Source organism: Lasiosphaeria miniovina, assembly GCF_030549165.1.
Source record: "Lasiosphaeria miniovina strain SMH2392-1A chromosome Unknown B0T26scaffold_2, whole genome shotgun sequence".
In the NCBI taxonomy this organism is placed as follows: domain Eukaryota; kingdom Fungi; phylum Ascomycota; class Sordariomycetes; order Sordariales; family Lasiosphaeriaceae; genus Lasiosphaeria; species Lasiosphaeria miniovina.
In genome coordinates, this window is record NW_026848221.1 from 2,797,909 (window position 1) to 2,820,360 (window position 22,452).

The following is a 22,452-nucleotide window of genomic DNA, read 5'->3' on the forward strand; positions in this document are numbered from 1 at the left end:
GGCCATCACACAGGTTCACAAATCATTAACAGGACATAAGTGCCGGAGGACGAAACGATTGGAATTTAAAACGTTTTAAAAACGAGTTGATAAAACAAGTTTAAAAACACGCACGGGAGAAGAAGAAGAGTCGAAAAAATAAAAAATAAAAAATAAAAGAGAAAAAAAAATGGCAATTGATAGGGAGGCATGACTCTTAGGGAGGCATGAAAATCCCGGTCGTTGATAGGCCCAATTTTTATTATTAGTGCAGGACTCCCCCACCAAAAGCGGTGAAGCCAGTTCGCTTAACATGCCTAAAGCAGTTTTGGGTACGCAAGTCGGGCTCGAGCCCGACTTGCAGACTTTAAAAACGGTCGGCATCGAGGGAGGCAACTTTAAAGACTGAAACTCCGGCTCAAGCCCGTGAAGTAAATTAGTAGGTTTTTCGGTTACGTATATAAGTTATAATACTAAGGAAAGAGCGACCCGAAGTTATAATTTACAGCCGTCACCTCTATACATCATCACTCAATATCTCCCACCGGCTCCGTCGCCTGCGAATGCTGGGTTGTAACCTACGACCGCTGGCGCGGGCGCCTGTCGTGTTCCCAGCCCCTAGTAAGGCCGACTGGCTTCGTGTCCTGCGCGGGGATGGCATGCTCGCCTGGCTACTCTCTTCCTGGCCCTCCTCCAGCGCCAGCCGAGCCAGCGTCGACTTGTTCCGGCTCCCTCGCGGCCGACCCCGTCGACTTTGACTGGCCTGGCTAGCGGGCTGGGACCTCGATTGATCTAGCGCCCGGACTGTAAGCTGCAACGGAATTGCCTCCTTAGTATTCTTAGGCTTGCCACGGAGGTTGGTTGCAATCCTTGGGTCGAGGATTCGCCGGTAAGGATTGCGAGATGTGGACTGTTGCAAGTGCCATCGTGGGTGAACCTCCCACTTGGTGAATGCGCCGGCGTCTGTAAGCTTGGCGTAGATCGTGTGCGGGCAAGGGATCCCAAGTTCCGTCGAGACCGAGCAATCATCCGTACAATCACCTAGCGGGGCCGGGCGAGGAACCCTCCCCGTCGGTATTGCCTTCCGCGCCAGCCGATACTGTTTAGTAATTAACCCTAGCGCTTTCGACGATATCACTCCTGACAGATTGCCTAAATACTCAGCGCCTGGGCCTCGCATCCACTGACAGCCACACTTCCTGCTCTTTCGCTCCCGTAGTCCTGCACCGCGAGAGGGTTTTGGCTCTCCAAACCGATCGCATTGGAACGAGTATCGGATCCTCCGACCCATATATGAATATCCTTGTCGCCGAACAATGCCAAAGCCATTAGCTTTGGCAAATATATTGACCAAGCCAAAGAGAACCTCCGCTGAAGGTGCAGAGTTACCTGGGATAGGTGGGTTGGGGATCGAAGGCGGAGCCGGCGAGGCAGAGAGGGCAGAAGTCGAGCTTGGGTTCGGAGATGTACTGCTGGCTGGATCGGCTCTAGGCGAGCGAGGTGGCGAGCGAGGTGGCGAATACGGTGGAGGGCTGTCGAGTGTATCGGAACCAGTCGGCGACCAACCCCATTTCTCACGCCAGGCGCATACTCTTTCGAAAGACCGGATACATTCCTGAGTGAGCCGACGCTCCTCGCCAATGACCTCTCGGACCAATCGCAGGGCAGATCGGAACTGCGTCCGAGGAGAGAGAGGTCCGTTGGATTGCTGGCTTGGTTCGGGAGAGGAACTGGCCAGCAAATCAGGCTCTGGCCCGGTATCGGTATCGTGACTTGCATCGATCGCCCCCCCGGTCAAGGGAAATCGTTCGAAAAGTAAAGCCTAAGTTAATTAACCCAGATTTGGCCAGGCCCTACATTTGGCCCATGCGCAAGCCACCATGCACTTACACCAAGGGTGATTGACCGATTTTTCTTCATCACACCGCAACTTCCTCAAAACAAGACCAAATTCTTCCATTTCTTGGTTAATCGAGAGCTCAATCAATCCTCTATTTACCATGCCTGAATACGACGAATTGGAGATGCTGACCGCGATGAAGTTTGTGCGAGACGGCAGCAGTGTGCGTCAGGCGGCAGCAAAATATTGTGTGCCGAGGAGTACACTTCGGCACCGGCTGGCCGGCACAAAAGCCCGTTGCATTGCGTTTGAACACATTCAGACTCTAGATAAGCCTGTGGAAGAGCGTTTGACCGAGTGGATCGTCATGCAGGGTGCCCTCGGCCTGCCTCCTACGCATGCGCAGGTTAGGGAATTCGCCCGCCGGCTGGCCCGGGAGCTCGGGAAGCCTGACGAGATCGGGGTGAAGTGGGTGCGGCATTTCATGACCCGGAACCCGACCATTAGGACCCAGAGAGCACAGCGGATCGACTCGGTGCGCCTCAACGGAGCTACGAAGGCAGCCGTGACGGCCTGGTTCGAATACCTGGCCCTCCCGGTTATTCGGGGCATCAAGCCCGAGCACCGTTGGAATAAAGATGAGACAGGCATTCTTGAAGGCCAGGGTTCCAACGGCCAGGTCATAGGAAGCTCAGAAAACAAGGTGTTGATGAAGGAACAACCCGGATCTCGCAGCTGGACTACCTTCGTGGAATGTATCTCTGCGACTGGCCAGTCCCTACCTCCTGCGGTCATTATGAAAGGAAAGACCGTTCAACAACAACACTACCCAGAAAAGCTCAAATGCTTTGTTGGTTGGCACTTCACAAGCCAGGAAAAAGGCTGGATTGACGATGCAAGGGCATTGGAATGGCTTCAGAAGGTCTTCATTCCTAGGACCCGGCCAGCCAACGGAGAAAAACGACTACTTATTATTGACGGCCACGGCAGTCATACCACCGATGATTATATGTGGTCATGCTTCCAAAACAACATCTACCTTCTTTATTTACCTCCACACGCTTCTCATGTTCTTCAACCTCTCGATTTGACTGTCTTCTCAGTCCTGAAGAGGGCATACAGGAAGGAGCTCAATAGCAGGCCGACGTTATCGCACAGCACGGTTCTAGGGCGCCGGCTTATGTTGCTTTGTTATTTAAAAGCCCGGAAAACCGCATTTCAGCCCAGCAACTGCAAGGTAGGTTGGCATGCCGCCGGGTTGTGGCCTGTCAACAAGCAAAAGCCCCTGCGAAGCAAGTTGTTGCTAGAAAACAGGAACCAAGGCACCACAAATACAGCTTCACAGGCCCTGGAGGAAGCCAGGTCATTAGCTTACCTGCAGCAACAGGTATATGATAAATACGGCGTCTAGAAGACTCCTCAAAAGGTCACGGAGCTCACGGTCTCCCTGGCGAAATTGAACATACATTCGGCGGCTCGCCGCACTCGCCGTACGCTATTCAGGAAGATCGAAAAGGCATTCAACATCAAGGACTTCGAATTGGCTAAGCTACGACGTGAGAATGAAGCTCTCAAGGCCGAAATTGAGAACAAGAAAGGCAGCAAGAAGAAGAAGGTCCAATTGAGCCCGAATTCCAAGTTTGCTACGATTGAGGACATTCGCAAGGCACAGAGGGCAGCTGGGCGCGATATTGACAGTTCAGACGAACCAGAGGGCTCGGAAGATGAAGAAGAAGACGAAAGTTGCATTGTAATTAGTTGATTTGACCTTTTTCTATAGCTTCAAATGTCATGCGTTGCGTTGTGTAAGTGCGGGCGGCGCCCGGGCCAAAAGTGGGGCCTGGCCAAATCTGGGTAAGCTAACTTAATCGCAGGCTGATTGCAAACATCAAGCATGGAGATGAGAAACCACGTTGTGCTTCTAGACGTAGCGTTGTGCTTCTAGACGCAGCGTTGTGCTTCTAGACGCACGCCGTCGAGTGCCGAACACGGCACCCAAAGAGTCAAGGTCCAAAGTCCACCGAACACCAAAACTCACAACGGCAGAACATAACCATACAAAACTTTGTCATATTCCACTACATCTGTGATCTAGGGGCTGCTCTCTTAAATGTCGCGTACAAGTTATCTTAGCTATCCCCGCGGCGGCGGAGAAAGAGCTCGACGATGGCACGCTCCCGATCCTCGACAAGCTTCTTGTCCCTCTCCCTTTCCGGAACAGGGGCCCGACAGATCGCTCGACCAAATACCTCTGCGAACCGCCGCTCCCGAGTCTGCCTCCTCTCAAAAGCAGCCGCGGCCTCGGCAGCCGGCGACGTCCCGCCTCGGCGGAAGCTGAGTGATCTCCGGCCGAGAACACCCATGACTCGAGAGCCAGAGTCAGCTTTCAGGGCCTCTAGTTCGGCTCTGCTCAGGGGCGAGAGTTCGGCCACGATCTTAGCCAGGGTCGCGGTCAGGAATACAAAACATATATTGTGGTTGGGCGTAGTGGACAAAATATCCAAGATGGTGGTCTTGTCGGCCTCAAAGTCGGCGCCCGGAGGAGGCCTTGAAGCCGCGGCAGACGGACTAAGAGAGGGTAGGGCTGCCTGCTCAATGCGATCCCATATCGACGTCGTGATGACCCCGTCTGTCAGGCCTCGTAGGAAGAGAAGGAGTGCCTCCCCGACAGCCTCGAGGCGCTGTATGCAAGAAGTCTCGGGCGCAAATGCATCCGAAATTGGTCTGTCGTGATCGAGGGCGTCGATGATGTCGACGACAAGCGATGCTCTGGAATCCCCATCGCTCGACTTCCAGGTGCTCTCTTCAAAAGGCCAGCCGGCGTCCTTTGGTATCCTGCAGTCTTCAACCATTTGCTCGTCCGCTAGAGCACGCTCAGTTAGCGTCTCGATAGCTTCCGTGAACCGGAAGAGTTCTCTGGGGGCGGCGCTATGAACGTCAAGGTCATATGGGATCGGTCCTGCCCTGACCTTCTTCTCCAAGAGAGCTTTGGCGAGCTTTCTAATACCCCCTTCGGGAATCCGAATAAGCTCATCGATGGAGCGGCCGATGCACGTTGGAGCCCACGTTCCTCGGATCGGGATGAAGTGGTCTCGGCCGTCCGTGACGCGGAGAACAAGGACTTCCTCCAGGCTCGCTTCGCCGTCGTTGAGCATCCGCGCATGTGATATCTCACTGACAGAGGCCTCTAGGAGAGCTTGCACGGTTTCGCCGGGTTCTAGTGTAACCTCCTTGCCGAGTTCAAAAGACTCTGGTTCGTCACCAGAGGGCTCCGGGCGAATGAACGACGCCGTCAGCCACTGCAGCAGAGTGGAGTTGTCGGGATCCCCGGTCGTGGGCTTCTCGACAAACAAGAAAGTTGCTGGCACGCGGCCGGTGTTGGCCAAGGTTAGGGTCGATGTCTCTTTTTTCATGAAGCGTACTTCACCAAAGTCAACCAGGTGCTCTGGAGGGTCCCCATGGCGGTCGGATTGTTCTGAGCTGTGCGGGTTGGGGTGATCTACCACAACGGTAATCCCAGGTCGGCCTTCGTTTTCGGCACGGTCAAGCTCCCGTGCAACCTCGGCGTGGACCTTTGCCTTGAGTTCAGGGACAACGGCGTCGTAATCGAGCGTAAATACGGAACTAATGGGTTTGTGGTCTGAGGACGTAATGCGTTGATGCGATGTGTATATATCGAGATGTATCTTGTCGTTGAACCCCTCCTTGGTCACGATCTGGTCCACGTTGCCCTCTTCGCCGTCGTCATACTCGTCGTAGTCTAACCCCGGTGACTCCTGCGGCTGGTTATCGTCGTCTGGATCGGGGCCGTAGTCGAACAACACCTCGTCTTCCTCGGCGGCGTGGTCTATCCCACGCGCTCTCATCTCTTCGTCCTTCTTTCGGGCGTCTTCTTCCTCCTTGATCTTCTTCTCAAAGTCTTCCTTGTCCTTGCGGCTCCGATATAAGATCCGGTCGCACCAACTCGGAGCACGCCGCTTCTCGCTCGAGTCAAAGAGGCCTACTGTACCAACGTCGTACTTATACGTTGGCAAAAAGGTAATGGGCCCTTCCCGCCAGCCGTCGTGGAAGATCTTCCGCTGCCTAATAACGCGCTTCAGCTGATCGTGCGGCAGCAGAGAGTCCAACGTGGCTTGAAGCGAGGCGGGATCCTCGTGGGGATCTGGCACGAAGTCATCTGGGTCGGGCAAGAACTCAGAGTCGTCGTCGTCTTGTGCACGGGCACGGGAGCTGGACGCAGTCGGCTCTCTGTCCGTCGTCTCCTCGCTACCCTCAGATGACACGACTACGCCTTCGCCCTCCAGGGAGTCTTCGCGCGGGAGACCTCTCTTGGATAAGTCGTACTCTCCTCGCGAATGCAGCATTAGCAGGTGGCGAATGTCATCGCTGGGGATGCCGTCCAGGCGAAAGTTCAAGTCGCCTAGCCAAAAGGCGAAGTCCTCGTCGCCGATCTTCTCCGGGTCATCCTCAGAGACACCGGCAATGGAGGCTGGCTTGAACTGGGCGCGACTCAGGATGGTCCCGACGTCCCAGATGCGCCGTTCGACGTACGAAGCCTCGTTGCCGCTCGCCAGATGGCAGTTGACAAAGAGCATTCTTGTAGAGTCGCCCAGGATCAGGCGGGTAACAACAGCACCCTTGTTCCCCAGATATCCGAGCACGCCGGTCCCCACGCTTGTGCTACTGACGTTGCTGATAGTCGGGACCACATCTGGAGATGCGTATACGAAGAGCAAGATTCCCGACATTTGCTCGGCGACGATGAGCTGGTAGCCCGGGGGCAGGGCCGAATCCAGAGCATCTCTCCACTTACCTACGGGCCCGTGATCCGCCGCATAGACCCGGGCCATGTATGCAGGCGTGTTTAGGTCGACAACCTCTTGCAAGCCCAGCACGTAGAGCCCGACCTTGTCTCCGCCCACCAGGTGGACGGCATGCTCGCCTACAGCGTCGGTCGAGGGAGAGACCGGGCCGTCTTTTTCCACTACCGGATTGTCGGACAGGTCCAGCGATGTCAGAGCTGCATCGAGGCCCCTTCCAGAAACGAACCAACCAGCCAGGTCCTTATCCGTGCCAGGGCAGGCCGCAACATTCCATGTTCCAATCTTGACGCGGATACGGTGGGGGCGGACATACTCGGCGCGCCGAGCGTAGACTGCCTGATGCAGAGAATAGGGGTTTGTCGTGGCGAGATCGACAGGCTCGCTCGTAGTCGACCCCGGGGGAGGGGGTTGCTGTGATGACTCCATGGCGTGGGAGGGCAGCAGTTCGAGGTCGGCTTCGACGGCTAGAATTCGGCTAGGGTTTGGTGGGCGTTGTTCAGATAGTATCAAGGAAAGCCAAGCCACTGCCGCAAGCGAACCATGGCCATCGAATTGGAACAGGGTATTGAGGGTTTGGGTAGTCCGAGCAGCAGGAACGAATAGGTGGTCTGGTTGGGAGGACTCGGAGCAGAGCACTATATATCGAGTATCGCCGACAAAAAAGAGCAGATCACAAGCAAATAATACAGCAGGCAAAAAGCCAGGAGAGTAGCAGAAGGTCTGTGAGGAAGAAAGGAGAACAGGAGTCGAATTAGAGAGTCATGAGCTGGGCCTGGGCGATGGCGCGAGCAGGACCGGATGAAGAGGTTGAAACTTATTGGGAACGGCACGGTTGGCAACCACATGGATCCGCACCAGGTTCCAGGCACCAGATGCAGTTGGAGCCACGCGATGACGCTTGGTGGCAGATTGCCAAGCGACGGGTCGACGGGTCCTTATCGCAGCTAGCTTGGCACAGTTCTTATCTATGGGCGAATGGCCATTGGCTCGTACCGATGCCCCTCAGTCAGCTCGGCCCCACCACCGCCCGCCCTTACCACCGCCCGCCTTACCACCGCCCCCTTACAGTTACCAAGAGCCACACCAGCGCCAGAGCCAGACAATTTTGTTTCCATCGAGACAGCAATCACAACCGCAATCCCACTTCAACACCGACCGCTAGCGGCTCCAGCAAGCGCGCGCCGCCTTACCCCAAGTACAAAACATGCACATCGGCCACTTTGGTGCATGCGCTTAGCTTGCAAGCACACACGACCGATTCCGACCGCGCACAGCGTCGCCTGCCAGCGAACGGCCACCCGACAGCTCAGGCCATCGCCGCTGTGCAGCTCGCGGCGGCCTGCCTTCCTCTCCACCCAACAATTCCACAATGAGCAAATCCACGCCACGCAAGCCGCGGCACCGGAACCAGCACAGCAACAGCGGCCCCCGCCAGATTCCGGCGTCCGACTACGACTCCGATGCGGCACACTACATGGAGGCGCGCGAGCTGCCCCGCACCCTCCACGTCCCGACGCGCTCCAACACGGACCTCAACCTGAGCGTGTTGGGACGCTACCTGCCCGGCATACGCGGGATCCTGTCTATCGCGGCCAACGCGGTGGTGTACGTCTTCTCGGAGGCGACACAGGGCTGGGACAAGCACGGCGTCGAGGGAACAATGTTTGTGTGTGAGCAGGACCCGTTCGTGGCGTCCAACGGGCAGGGGCTGCCGCAGGTGTCCGTGTTTGTGCTCAATCGGCGCGGCATGGACAACGTGGTCGTCGATCTCATGCGTGTCAGCGACTGCGAGGTGGTCGGCGAGCTGCTCATCTTCCGGCTCGAGGACAACGACAGCTCTGGCAGCTCTGGCAGCTCCGAAGAAGGCGGCGGATCCGCCGAGAAGCGCGTCATTGGCATCTGGATCCACGCCGACGAGGACGACACCCGCGAGGCCAACAACACCATCATCCGCGGCGCCTGGCAGCAGGCCCGCCTGGCCCTCGACTCGTTCCTCGAGGCCGCCGCCGCCGCCGAGCACTTGGCAAACGAGCGCTTGGGAGACAGAAATCACGGCGCAGCCGTCTCAGAGTCTGGCGCAGATACTCCTGGTAGCAGTAATTTGGTGGTGGGGACGCGGCTGAGCATGACAGACCTGTTTGGGCGGAGGAACGGGGACGGATGATGGGCCCGGGCGGAAGGGGCTTGCGCTTGCACATAGTAGGAGAGTTAGAGACTGTGGCAGCGCTGCGGCAAAGAAGTCGGTAGTTTTTGCCTTTCACGCAAATATGCAGCTATTAGCCCAAAGTGCCTTGCAAGTATCTACCGACGTTTGGAGGGCCTTGGGGGATAGTGGGCAGCTTTCTTCTATCCTACAGGCTCCAAAAGGGTATCCTACAAGCTCCAAAAGGGTTGCCAAAGGCCCGGCGGCACGGTGCGAATCTCTGGTACAGTGGTTGTGTGCACTGTGCCTGCCCTGATGACTTTCTCTCGTTTCCATTGCTTTCAAGCTCTGGTATTTCACATAATACGTTCGGTAAAGTTGTGCCGCAAACTTTTTTCTCGGCCGCCTCTAGTTTCAAAACCAGGGCCGCTGAACGGCAAGGGGACGATGGACGAGATCAAGCCACCTCCCACTCCTCGCCTACTGTCGTCGGCGGTGCTGTCGTCGGCAGTGCAGACGCAGCTGTCTCTCATCGCATCCTTTGACCGATGGCTTGACCACCACCTCGAGGCCGGGCGCGACTACGGCAACATGCCCACATGGGTCAAGCGCCGGCTTAGCGCGTACAAGAAGGACCTAGTCGAGGCCGAGCGCGCCCCGAGCAGCATGACCGCGTCGCTCTTAAAGAACGCCAACCAATGGGGATTCAAAGTCGACACTAAAGAGGATGGCAGGATAGAAATCATGAGGGCCCCCACCTGCCTTTTTCCTGGTGTCAGCATCATGCCGCATGACGAAGCCGAAGCTGATTTCATCGCGGGCGTAGGTTAAGGATCCCTAATTATTTGTTTCTACACACTGCTAACCTCACGTCCTCGCTGTGCTCTTCTCGTCTCGGGCCAGTTCCTTGGATACATGGAAAAGGTGGTAAGTTTGCGTCCCGTGTCGCCTCGCAGAGTAGTGCCCAATGGCTCAACTCTCCTCTATCACAGTGCAACGCCTTCGAACGGGCAGAAAAGGAAATAGCTGCACTCGTCGAAGCCGTAGTAGCCTTTGAAGCAGAGAGAGCGAGCCTGAGGTGAGACCGGAATCGGTGATTCGCTTGTGCTGCCGCCCCTTTGCTCACTGTGCTGCAATTTCTGACATGTAACCATTGCGCAACTAGCCAACCGGCAGAAGTCACTATCCAATCCCACGTCAAGCTGCTCAAGGAGTACAACGATATGAAAGACTACGGACAGCAAATGATCGGCTTGATTGCCGAGAACCTCGGCTTCCCTGCTAGGAACTTTTACGAGACCGGACAGTACGGCGTGGGACCCAAGGATTGATTGAGCGGGCCTAGGGCTAGAGCAGAAACTGAGGGGCCCTCTGAAAGATCTTATTCTTGGGTCTTGTGGTAGCAGCGCAGAATCAAACCCGTCCTGCGCCTTCCTCACCTACTGACTGGCCCGCTTTAGATTGGTGATGGTTGTGATGTCGTGTAAAGATCGGTGGCTTGGAACTAAATTGTCCTCCTAGGTGTGTGGCACAGGTTCGGGCAGCCTTACAGCCCGCCACTCGCGACCACCTTCGCCCCCTGTCTGGTCCGTAAAATTGCGTGCGTCGGCCAAGCCGGCTCGCATGAGACTTGCGCACTGAGCGCAGGGGATTCTGGGCCTTATCCTTGGGCTCAGGTGTTGTGCCTCGCAATGCATGGGTATATTCGGGAACGAGCGAGGATCAGTTAGCGACTGTCTAAAGAAATCTAAGTCTGAAGGAATAAGGATGGGGGAAGAAAGATACTAAGAATGTATAAAACCTCTCTCCCTCGAATATCTGTTGGGTGTTCTTCATCATCACCAGCATCACCAGCAAGCTGCAAATCAGAGCAATAATTATCTACCTTCAATGACCAGCATCACCGGCATCACCAGCAAGCTGCAAATCGGAGCAATAATTATCCACCTTCAGTCTAGCTTCTCTCTCCAGCACACCAGAGAGTCAAACATAATCTCAGGACTTCCTCATCTGCATTTTCACTTGTACTATTTTCGTTCCCCAAACGAGTCTATCCCCATCGCCAACCGCAAAAATGTAGCTCGCTCACCTCTTCGCCAGCCTCTCGCTCTTCGCCAGCCTCTCGCTCTTCGCCAGCCTCTCGCTCTTCGCCAGCTTGGCCGCACCCTGATCGCTGCAGACGAAACGGCACGCCAGCCATTGATACCCACCGTACCTCTCCCGAAATCCACAACTTAAAAGCTAACCCAACCCGGGTCTCGCGCAACACGGACACGATCCGCGACATCTTCGCTAAGCGCGACGGCTGTACCGGCGTGCCGTGCGACAACCACGCCGACTGCGACGCCCGCGACTGCGACAACAGCTGCGGCACCAACGGCCCCTGCTGGTCCAACGTTGAGCTGGCGCCGCCCGAGTGCGCCCTTGGTTGTCATGTCATCAAGGGCCGCCTGGTGCCCTTTACTGAGGCTGAGGCCGCGGCTGCGGCTGCGGAGCATGGCAAGCCCCGTTCCTAAGAACCTTGTGGCAAGTCTTTGTATGTGTTTGTTGAATAAAACTAGGGCAAGGGGCTGAGCTGGTAAGGGGAAGTCTCAGAAGCCAAATAGCATGCAAGACCGTCAAGAATGAGGGTATTCGCAGTTTGTATTGATTGATGTGTGCAGAAGAAAAATTCTGCGCCTGCAGGTCGGGATTCCCGTGTTGACCTCGTGGAAAAGGTGGTTTAATTACAGTAGCCCGTGCAGGCCCTGCCCTGCACCGTACCTGATTCAGGTAGGTCTTTCTGACAGGAAGGAAGTCACATGTATCGGGCCGGTTCGGTTTCTCTAACGGTTTAACTTCCACAAGGAGGAGCTCAATCGACAGCCTTTAGCTCAATCAACAGCCTTTAGGCTACCTTACAAGAATACCTCAACTGGGGTATGAATTTGTGATAACAGGCCCTGTGCCGGAGAGCACGCAATTGTTTGACTTTTTCCCTTAGGGCCTCGGCAATCCGCAACCATGTACACGTACAGGCAACGTATGCTCTAAGGTGCTCGGTGTATGCCATAAAAAACCCGTTGGCACCTTGGGCCCTGTTCCTGGGCCCCGGTTGCTCAAGCACAAACCGTTTCCACGCGGCCTAGCTCGACGGGTGGCATTTCTCCCCTTACCACTAGGTACTGTTGCAGCGTGTATCTAGACACTCAGGTGTGGTCTCGACATTGGACATCTCGTGCTTGACAGGCACCATGGCGTCAAATGGCTTCCCACAACCTCACCGCACCCCGTACCAGGACGACTTCCTCGAGCACAACTCGGACCGCGAGCTACACGTCCGGGCGCTCCTCGATCTCCAGCGGCAATACCGCGTCTTCAAGCAGGACCTCGAGGACGGCAAGCGGCAGCTGGATCGGCAGCACTACGACCAGTGCCACTACCTATTCCAACAACGCAAGCACATTATCGGCGGAGAGGGCAGGCTCGTTTACCGCGACAGTGACGGGCGCACAGTCTTGCAGCTCTACCGCGGCCCGCACAGGGTCCAGCCAAGTCTCGAGCGAATCCGAGGAGAGGAGAAGGGAATTCCGGGGTTCTGGCTGCAGGCGATGAAGAACAACCCCGAGGTGGCGCAGTGGGTGACAGCGCGCGACGAGCAGGCGCTCAAGTACCTGAGAAACATTAGCGTCAAGCCCATCAGAGGGGACGACGCCGGGCCCGTCGCGTCCGCCTTCAGGCTCGTCTTCGAGTTTGACAGCAACCCGATCTTCCGGAACAGTAGCCTGACAAAGGACTTCTACTACCGACGCAAGAGCGTCGATGACAACATCCATGTCGGGCTCGCCTACGACGACGCTCCCGGGTGCAGCATCGACTGGAATACCGGAATGGACCTGACCATGGCTCCGGCGAATGATCCGTGTAAGTGTCCTCCTGCCTTTGCTCTACAACCCAAACGGAGCTCATCAATTCCGTACATTGTATGGACGATTAGACAATGTCCGCTGCGAGTCGTTTTTTGGCCTTTTCAACGACACCAGTTGCAAGGGCAAATACGGCGACAGCGATGAGGAATCAGACGAGGAGGAGGGCGACGACGACGACAGCGATGAGGAATCAGATGACGAGGAATCAGATGACGACGACAGCGATGAGGAATCAGATGACGAGGACTCCGATGATGACGAATCAGACGAGGAGGGCGACGACGACGACGACGACGACGACGACGACGACGACGGCAGCAATGACAGCAGCGTTGAAGGACTCGGCCGTTGCTACACCCCTGACTACTCTAATGGCTCCGAGGACGTCGACATCGAGACACGTCCCGCCTATGTGTGCGACTTCGAGCTAGGCGAGGAGATCAGGGACAGACTAATCCCGAACGCCATCGACTGGTACACTGGCGAGGCTCTTCTTCCCGAGGATGTCATTAAGTGCTAGAATGAGGAAGAGGGCGGGAGCGAGGAAGAGGACGAGGACGAGAGTGACGAAGAGGACGAGGACGAGGACGACGACGATGACACCGCCTGGGAACCTTATGATTAGGGTAAACTCGGGATAGGGGGTTTCGCAACGTGTGTCAGTCTTGTTGTTATTGCATAATTACCTACCTTAGATGCAGTCCGAATTACTTAGAACACAGTTTTAGTTTGTATAACGATATTGGTTAGGCAGCTAAGCAAATTCTTGGTCAAAACTCTGGCCCTCGCGATCCTGTACGCCGCACAGAATCCTCTGCCAAGTCGCCAAGTCGGCAGGGCTCCGGCGTCCACTACGCCTCGGTGGGCTCCGCAAGCAAAACCAGCAAAACCAGCAAAACCCACAGTAATAGTCGCCATTGCCAGGGAGAACCCGGCTAGGCCACGAGCAGAGACTGCACCAGTCAGGCAACACCATTCCTATTGCTAGGGAACGGGCAAAATTCTCTTCCCCTGTGGGTACTGAAATAGTTGCACGTCCAACTTCCCAACCCTTCCTCAAAATCACAACCCTTCCTCAAAATCCCAAAAATGGTACCTGACTCGGAATTCAAGGTCATAGTAGTCGGCGGCGGCCCCGTCGGCCTGACCGCGGCCCACGCCTTAGCCAAGGCTGGCATCGACTATGTCTTGCTCGAGCACCGGCGGGAGGTCGTCATCGACGTCGGCGCCAGCTTGGTCGTGTGGCCGCAGGGATTTCGCATCTTGACGCAGCTGGGCATCCTCGAGCCCCTGACGGCCCTCGGCGTCGAGCTGGGGTGCACGCGGAGCCTCGAGCTGGGCGGGCACAAGTACAAGACGTCGTGGGCGACCGAGGCTATGAAAAAGAAGTGAGCGAGCACTCTGGGCTGACATCATGAGATGCCTCACGAACTGAATCTCGCCCCAGCCACGGCATTCGCTAGCACGTCTTCCACCGCGCGCAGCTCATCCAGGTGCTGTACGACACGCTGAGCGCAGCCGACAAGGCGCGCGTGCTCACGGGCAAACAGGTTGTCGACATCGAGAGCGGCGCCGACGGCGTCGTGGTGCACTGCAAGGACGGCAGCGCGCACCGCGGGTCGATGGTGGTCGGCGCCGACGGCGTGCACAGCCTAGTCCGGCAGCGGATGCGCCATCTGGCGCTCAGCGCCGCGTCCCCAAAGGTCAACGACGAGCACCCGTACGCGTGCGAGTACCGGCTGTTCTGGTGCACGTTTCTGCGGCCGGTGGGCTGCGACCTCGCGGCGGGCGACGCCGTCGAGGTTCACGGGAAAGACAGCTCGCTGCAGTGCCTCAACGGCGCCGACCGGTCGTGGCTGTTCATCTACGAGCGGCTCGCGGCACCACCGCCACGCGGCACCCGCGTGAGCTACACGGCGGCGGATATTGACGCGCTAGCGATGCGCAACGGCGACCACGCCGTAAGCGAGACGCTGAGAGTGCGCGACGTGCTGCCGCTGCGCTGCTCGGGCGGCATGTCGGATCTCGAGGAGGGCGTCGTCGAGCACTGGAGCTTCGGCCGCGTAGTCCTCGCCGGCGACGCCTGCCATAATATGACGCCCAACCAGGGGCTCGGCTACAACAACGGCATCCAGGACATCGCCGTGCTGCTCAACGAGCTGCACGGCGCGCTGCGCGACCATCACGCCACCACCACCACATCATCAATGCCAAAAACACCCCTACCCCTGACCACCCTGACAGGCGTGTTCGACCGCTACCAATCGTCACGCAGCGAGCTGCTGGCGCGCGACTACGCGGCATCCGTCGCGCTGACGCGCGCGTCGAGCTGGCACACGTGGGCCGACCGGGCGCTGGACCGGCACGTGTTCCCGGCGATCCCGTTCCACGACGAGCTGGTGCTCAACACGCGCATGTCGCGCAACGTGGCGCAGGCGCCGGTGCTGCGCTTTGTGCGCTGCGCCGCCGAGCCGTTTGTCGGCCGGATCAAGTGGAGGCATGCTCTCTCGCTTGAAAATGAGGATGGGGGTGGTGAGGATGGGGGTGGTGAGGATGGGGGTGGTGAGGATGGGGGTGGTGAGGATGGGGGTGGTGAGGATAGGGGTGGTGAGGATGGGGGTGGCGAGGATGGGGGTGGCGAGAATAGGGGTGGTGAGGATGGGGGTGGTAAGGATGGGGATATGGAGGTGAAGGAGAGGGAAAGGGAGGTTGTTGTTGCGAGGTGGGATGTTAGGCGGTGGAATGTCAGGCGGTGGGATGTGTGGGCGTTTCTGTCTTCGGTGCTTCCGGCTTCTTTTCCCTTTTCTGTTTCGCTTCCTATTCCATTTGCGTGGCGACGAGCTGTTTAGATTTGATAATTAGTCTAGACGGACCGGCTTTGGCAGGCATGGAAAATGGAGTGGCTGGGATTTATGGTGGTGGGTAGGGGGTTCAAAAGTCAATAAAAACATCTCCGCGTTCACTGGGTGATGTGCTGGTTGGCTATACCATGCCCCACCCCCCAACGGATCACCTTAGCAGTGGATCACCCTTTTACATCAAAACACTACATCTTTGAACAACAACAGCGCACTCAATTGTGAAGCTATTTACAAGCCAAATATAGAAAAATGTAGCTAATTGACATTTTAACCCATATATTGTGCTGACACACGACGTGCACGGCCAGATCTTGTCAGTCTTGCGAGCAACTCTTCTTCTTCAGCCTCTTCTTCAGCCTCATCTTCATCATCCACCTCTTCAATTTGAGGCTCTGCTTGAGGCTCTGCGGGAATCTCGCTGCCTAGTAGTATAGTCCCTAGGTCTATGAACCGCTTGTTAGGATTGGGAATTTTCCTTCGTTTTCGGGGCCTAATACGTTCCAGTTGAGCCTCCAGGGCTTCAATACGGTGCTGCTTGAGTACTAATTCGGTCTGAAGCTTCTCAACGGCCGCTGTGGCTTTCTGGAACTTCCATCTAGTCCGGTGACTGCTTCCATTGCTAAAATTCCCTGATCTGACGCCCTGTAGTTAGTGTACTAGGGACTCCAGAGAGGATAGGGGGTTCAGGGGTCTTTTGTAAGAGAAGGCAGGTACGCCGGATCAAGGTGGCCACAATGCAGGTAAGAAGGTGGGCGAGCAATGAGTAGTATTGGTGTGAGACTTCAACCTGGCCCTCGCAAAGGAAGGTGGGCGAGGGCCACTGTTTATATACGTGCTCAGGGGCTCAGGCCCGGGGCGCCATGGCGTGGCGTAGTGGCTTGTGCCAACTGGCAGTGTTCCGGCCAGTTGGTAACAGGTGGTGAGCGCGCACCCTGTGCGCGCGGCTGGTGTTTGGGGTGTCCTTTCCTTACATCTTTGCCGTGTCTTGCTGAATCTCTGGGTGGTTTAGGGCTTTTTGCCTATTAACAGGTCAATCTCCCGTTGTGCGGAATCATGATTTGGCAGTTCTTCTTGTGAATGCTTCCTCCCTAGCTACCTTGTAGCAGCGAATGAAGTTGACCTTGTCAACAGGTGCTGCGATATTCTTTTTCCCTTTATATTGAAGTACCGGTTGACGTCTTTGGCAGTAAACCCGTTAAAACTAGCGGCTTTCATTCTCTTGTCTGCTTTGGCTCAAATTTCGGGGTTTCTAGCTTTGAAGCTAGAAATCCAGTTTTTCCCTACAGGGTCTTTTTGCCCTGCTTCTTTACAGAGTCTTGAAGCAATGCTAGATACTGTTGAGTAACTCGGAGCAAAGCCGAGTCTTTCCTGCTTGACGATGCACCCAATCAGCCGCTTTTCTTGGGGCTCTGTGAGCATGCGTCGTGTTTGGAGGACCTCGTCTTTGGGAGGGGACTCCGTTGAGTCGTCGGTTCAACGTTGTATAAGGAACTCTATGCTTTTGAGCCTATTGACGAATAGAAATCTTATTGTCTGTGACGTCTAGGTACGCATTGACCATATTATCGTCACTTTGTTCAGACGTTGTGGTAGTACAAGACGCAATTCACACTCAAAAGTAGGGGGAGAAGAATGTCAGGAAGCTAATTTAGAGTTAATTTAGAGTTACTTTGCGACGATGTAGTGAAAAAAGCAGGGCTTTGGGCTAACAAGTCCATATGAAGACTAAACTACATGCAATTATATAACTAGCTCAATTGACTACTTGCGAATATCTTCATAATTAACTACGTTATTGTTGTTTAAAAAGGGAGTGTTTTGGTGTAAAAGGGTGATGCACTGCTAGGGTGACCCGTTGGGGGTGGGGCATGGTACAGTAATCACGTTTTGCGATTGGTCTCAATGTAAACGACATCCCAGTGCGTCTCAGTCATAACGCGTGGAGTGTATGATAGATGCTGCAGTAATAAAGAACAAAAACCTCGCCACTGAGCGACCCCCCGTGCACTTATGAGGAGCTCACATGCAGGAAAAACGTGGTGGTTCGCCCAAGGAATCTAAGCCATCTGCCCGCAGGCGAGAAATCTTGGTGGGGGGATAGGCTTAGGGGGATAGGCTAGTGGTGCAGGTGGTCCCGGCTAGGCTAGGCTTGGCCTGTGCCTAGCACACTCCGCCTCAGTTCTTCTTGCAGCCCACAAAGTTGTTCCCGCTGGCGCCCGTGTGCGTGATGAGCGAGTCGACGGCGCCGTTGTTGTCGAAGATGACGCGGTCCGGCCCGGGCGAGCCGCCCGTGTAGACGTTGAACGAGCTGAGGATGGGAAACTCGTACCATGGCGAGGCCGTCGGGAAGCTGAAACCCTCGTAGTTGTTGTACACGTGGGGATAGCCTCCTGTTTTCTGTCATAAGCACGGCGCGTGGATTGTTTTGTCATAACCACAGCGCGTGGATTGTTGGTTTGGAGAGTGGACATACCCAGCGTCGAGCCCGAATTGTGCAGCGAGTAGCCCTTGTTCTTGGCCGCCGTGATGTCGCTCTGCCAATAGCAAATTGTTCCGCACGTGTAAACGCATGTGGCGCGCGTCTCGAGGCCGGCTGCTGCGTGGCCGGTCCCGTCTACCGGGATCGCCGCGGCCGACACGGCGACGGCCGAGATGAGCGCGAGAACGGCTGAGAGGAGCTGGCAGGCACGGTCAGCCATATGGTGCACCCGGAGTGGGGGCCGGGGTTCTCACTCTGGCCATTTTGAAGGCAGGGACTGTATCCGGTGGCGGTCGGGTAAGGGTAAGGTGTCTGGGTTGCAGCACGTCGAGTCTCAGTCTACCTGACTCTTCTTCAACGCGGTCCGGACTTATATAGCTATCCGCTCAGCGAGCTCCCCCCCCGAGAAGCCAGACATCGATGCTAGCACAAACATCGATGCTAGCAAGCGAGCCAGGCCATACCGCAGAGCCAAGTGTTACTCAATTCCAGGCTGGCTGGCTGCTAGTTCGACGGAGGCATGCCCTAGAACGGAAGGTTCGGTGCACGAGGCACACTAGCTAGAGCCATACCCAAGGAGCCACTGAGATGTCTTGGCCGGGAGTCGTGCCCACACCTCGAGGGTTGCATCCTGTGGGCGGTCCGTCTGGACCCCTTGCAAAGAGGTGTCGCTCGAGAAGCCTGGTTGGGCCTGCCACCCCGTCCCACGCAGCACGCCCGCCCTCTGGTTACACGGCATCTCCAACCCCTATTAGACATAAAAATGGCCACACCCTCAGACGTCTGGTTGATCGTTCTAGAACCCTTCCACTAGGCTAAACCGTTGTCCTGACCGATGGCTTGACGTGGGGAGGCTCTGGGGTGTGGGGGAGGCGGAGGGGGAGGGGGAGGGGGGGGAGAAGGGGAGAGAACAATTCCCGCAGGCAATCGAGTATACACGCCGGCACGGCACGGCACGGCACTGGTGGGATTGACGAACAGGGGCGCACACGGGGGAGTGTTGGCTGGACTGACGAACAGGGGCGCACACGGGGGAGCGTTGGCTGGGACTGATTGGAGAGTCGCTATACCTGCACAGAGACGAAGAGACCCCTGTCCTTGGCGCCGGCATTTCAGATCGACCGACCTGGGAAACGAAGCTTGTCTGGCGGCAGCGAATCAGCGCTCCAGCACCCCCCCGCTCCCGCGCCGGCATGCAGGCCCCTTGTCCGAACCGGGAAGCTCGTCGCCTTTCGTCTATCAGCAGCTGCTGGATTAGCAACGCACAATACGAGCCTGCGAATCCTTATCGGACTCTGCCGGCTCTGCAGATGTACTGCTATCGGTCAGTGGTCGTCTCGTTATCGCTGTGTTTAGGTAAATTAAAGGGGGCGTCTCCGGCTACTGTAAAATCGTCTCCATCTACTGTAGGACATAGGCCCCCAAGTATTACAACTCACCGCCCAGGAAAATATAAATTTTACAGCCAAAACTACCACATTCGCTGGCTGCCCTGCCCTAAGCGCTGGCATCGTAATTGTACCGCCATTGCACCTCGCCGCCGTTGCCAACGTCAACATATTTCCAAATACGGTAATTGAACCTCCCGACCGTAGATTCGCTTAAATCTTTTAAACCTGCAATAAAAAGCGAAGCTGACTTGGTTGAATTCGCTTACGTAATAGGGCCAAAATGCAATTAAAAACTGCATACCTGCTTACAACTACTCCCAACTACTCTCAACTACTCTCAACTGCTCTCAACTGCTCTCAACTGCTCTCAACTGCTTTCAACTGCTCTCAACTGCTCACAACTGCTCTCAACTTCCCACAACTGGCTGCCCTACTAATCCATGCCTTCCAATGCACGGGCAGTAGGTCGCGGGACCTTTCCAATACGTGTAGGCTTTGCAACACGACCTTTAGCCACTGCAGAGGCTGCAGGGCCACGTGAAGCTCGTGATGTTGTGCCGCCCCGGCCACCGCGTTGTGTGCCTTGGTGTTGTGAAGCTGGTACTAATATGGATGGAAATCGACCTTTTAAAGCTGCAAAGTATCTTTTCGGTAACGCTGAAGGAGCTCATGAACGTAAGGAATGCCATACTGCGCCCGGAACCGACCGGTGCAGGGCTTCAGGGACCGGGCGCGGTCCCCGAGAGCAGATTCCGTCTTTTTGTGTTGCTTTACAACACGATCGAGGGCATCATAACCCACATTATAGCGAGCATTGCCAAGCCACTATCGACCTAGGTAGTCGAAGTAAATATACTCTTTTTACTTCGTAGTTAACTTATCGTAGGCTTCCTTTATACCTTCCACTTTTACAATCTGGAACACCGAGAGTTCCACAGACCTAGACCCGGTCTAGGACTGTGAGGGTGGGGGTGGGTAAGCTATAGTGCGGCGAACCACACAGGTAATTGTGACGGCGCCAGCTCACAGCACCCACTACCGCTGCGCTAGAACCCCCAAAAGGATGCCAGAATTGCAAGTCGACGACTTGCAACCTGTAGTGGGTTATAGTGTGCTACGGCCGTTGCGCGCCGTGACAGTAATACGAAGCATAAGGAGCAAACAATAGTGCATAGATTGCGAGAGTCTCTCAATCAGTTAAGCAATGAATGATAAACCATACGAATTGATAGCTGAGAAACCAACTCCCAGAGAGTGTTCCTCCAGCTTCCTATATAAAATAGGTTACCTGACTAATCAGGAAGGGGTCAGCTAAACGGAGCTTCCGGCGGCGCCTGCGGCGGCCTGCCCTCGCTTCGCTCGAAGGAATGGGTGGCTGAGGCATTTTAGGAGCCATCATAAAGTGCTGGTTATTAGGAGGAATCCGGTCGTTCGGGGTCTCTTTAGGTAGGATCGGGCCGTCGGGAGGCTGGCCACGGCCGCCTGGATTTGGCGCATCGGGCCGTGGGGGCTGCGGTTGAGAGACCCCACCGTAGCCATCGCGGCGCCTCGAAAAACAGGCGTTCCTGGTAATATATTAGTAGAGATTAATAGGGTAATAATCGTAAAGTATTCGGCATATCTATTTATAGCTAGAAAGCGATAAATCGTGCGTGCGGTTGACTGAAGTTGGTTGTATTACGAGGTTGAGAGGAAAGTGGCTTATTTTAACGGGGGAGCTAGCTAGAAAGTTGAAGGTACCGTACGGACCACCCAGAACGGATTGACAGCTATCCTACCACCAAAACAAATTCTCGTGATAATTCTATATTTCGATGTTCATGGTCTAATTGTTGGGTTTCTAGCGGGCAAGCCCCGTAGGACCCCCAGTGCCTGCGGCGCTCCTTCCTGACACAACCACGACATAGCAAAGCGGCATTTCACAGTATTACAAAATATGGATTAATAGCAAAGGAAGAACCTGGAAGCTACCACAACCTGATTGGTCAGCTCCCGCCACCTACTTTACCACTCAATCTTACCACCATTCACAACTATAAAAGAGAGGCCTTTGACCCTACTAAAAGAGGTAGAAGACAAGACAATTTTAGATACTTTAAACCTCCCAGTACCAGATGCCCTGCCCTGTGAATGCGCGTGACAATACAGCTTCGCGCCCGTCCGCCGGCCCCGGTTGGTAGATCTACCAAAGAGATGGCCGTTCAGCATGCTGTCGGTCATCTTCTCGGGCGGGTCAGCATCCCTTCGGTCTTCTGCCGCCGCTGGACGAGGTATCGCGGATCGAGCTTCGTGACTAGTGGCAGCTCATTTCGCGTACCCCGTCCTCCAGCCAGCAAAGCGTCTCGAGGAGTGATTGCGCTCTGTGTATCGCCAAAATCGCGCGCCGCCTGGTAATTAGCCGCGCATATCTATAATACGGTAATATATATAATACGGTATGCTTTGTCCTAGAAAGGAGACCATAGATCCCGTACTGTTACGATCCTGGTTCAGGCTCGCAGGAGGCTGCACGGAGCCTCCCGTTATTGGCTGACGCTAGGAAGTGGGGTAGTTCCCCGCTTCCCTCGAGTGCAGCCAGTAACGAGGCGGTCAGTACGATCAGTATGGTCAGGGCGATCAGTGAGAGAACTGACCGCACTGAGCACACTGACCGCACTGATCACCTAGGACCAACGCTCTGATTGGTCCGCCTTAGATAGATATATACGACGACCGTAGCCACGGTCTTAGATAGTTCTTGCTTGGTTCTTCAAGCAAGCAATACACATTCACTGCACTCATACACTTTGAGTGGCATTCCGATTTGGCTGTATTACCCGTGCGATAGGAGCTTGCCCTTTGTTCTATCTTCATAATTACCAACCCCAGCATTCTGTAGAGCCCGTGCTCCCTTACAGACAGACGACCCTAACAGTCGAGTGGTTTGTAATACGTACTAGAGCTCTGTCAATCCGACTTCCGTCTTAGAGCCATGTCCATCTTATACCCACCTTTAAATCCGAGGTACATACTTTATAAATGACATTTC

General features: G+C 55.5%; 5 protein-coding genes across 5 annotated transcripts; 3 read left to right on the forward strand and 2 right to left on the reverse strand.

Moving 5' to 3' along the window:
- Positions 1–3,569: 3,569 nt before the first annotated feature.
- B0T26DRAFT_822069 (Endonuclease/exonuclease/phosphatase) lies at positions 3,570–7,497 on the reverse strand. Its single transcript, XM_060447410.1, has one exon. It carries the CDS (start codon positions 7,066–7,068, stop codon positions 3,949–3,951), a length of 3,120 nt encoding a protein of 1,039 aa, XP_060300403.1. The 5' UTR covers positions 7,069–7,497; the 3' UTR covers positions 3,570–3,948.
- A 514-nt stretch (positions 7,498–8,011) lies between these two features.
- Positions 8,012–10,116, forward strand: B0T26DRAFT_738222 (uncharacterized protein; the record flags this gene model as incomplete). The annotated part of the gene is made up of 5 exons (XM_060443563.1): positions 8,012–8,738; positions 9,198–9,607; positions 9,689–9,712; positions 9,778–9,863; positions 9,951–10,116. 5 exons carry the CDS (start codon positions 8,012–8,014, stop codon positions 10,114–10,116), a joined length of 1,413 nt encoding a protein of 470 aa, XP_060300404.1.
- A 1,902-nt stretch (positions 10,117–12,018) lies between these two features.
- Positions 12,019–13,318, forward strand: B0T26DRAFT_747865 (nucleosome assembly protein-domain-containing protein; the record flags this gene model as incomplete). Its single annotated transcript, XM_060444889.1, has 3 exons — positions 12,019–12,688; positions 12,762–13,167; positions 13,234–13,318. The coding sequence occupies 3 exons, from the start codon at positions 12,019–12,021 to the stop codon at positions 13,316–13,318; spliced, it is 1,161 nt and encodes a 386-aa protein (XP_060300405.1).
- Positions 13,319–13,415: 97 nt separating this feature from the next.
- B0T26DRAFT_809909 (uncharacterized protein) lies at positions 13,416–15,619 on the forward strand (the record flags this gene model as incomplete). Its single annotated transcript, XM_060447260.1, has 3 exons — positions 13,416–14,081; positions 14,207–15,225; positions 15,579–15,619. Exons 1-3 carry the CDS (start codon positions 13,783–13,785, stop codon positions 15,617–15,619), a joined length of 1,359 nt encoding a protein of 452 aa, XP_060300406.1. The 5' UTR covers positions 13,416–13,782.
- Positions 15,620–17,419: 1,800 nt separating this feature from the next.
- B0T26DRAFT_694923 (Ribonuclease/ribotoxin) lies at positions 17,420–18,342 on the reverse strand. Its single transcript, XM_060441269.1, has 3 exons — positions 18,288–18,342; positions 18,028–18,232; positions 17,420–17,944 (listed from the first exon to the last, which is right to left on the reverse strand). The coding sequence occupies exons 1-3, from the start codon at positions 18,294–18,296 to the stop codon at positions 17,730–17,732; spliced, it is 429 nt and encodes a 142-aa protein (XP_060300407.1). The 5' UTR covers positions 18,297–18,342; the 3' UTR covers positions 17,420–17,729.
- Positions 18,343–22,452: the final 4,110 nt, after the last annotated feature.

Excerpts from the sequence above, each read along its gene's own strand:
- B0T26DRAFT_822069 (XM_060447410.1), bottom strand. The coding sequence starts at position 7,068 with ATGGAGTCATCACAGCAACCCCCTCCCCCGGGGTCGACTACGAGCGAG.
- B0T26DRAFT_694923 (XM_060441269.1), bottom strand. Across the intron at positions 17,945-18,027 it reads CAATTCGGGCTCGACGCTGG|GAGGCTATCCCCACGTGTAC; the intron begins GTATGTCCACTC and ends GACAGAAAACAG.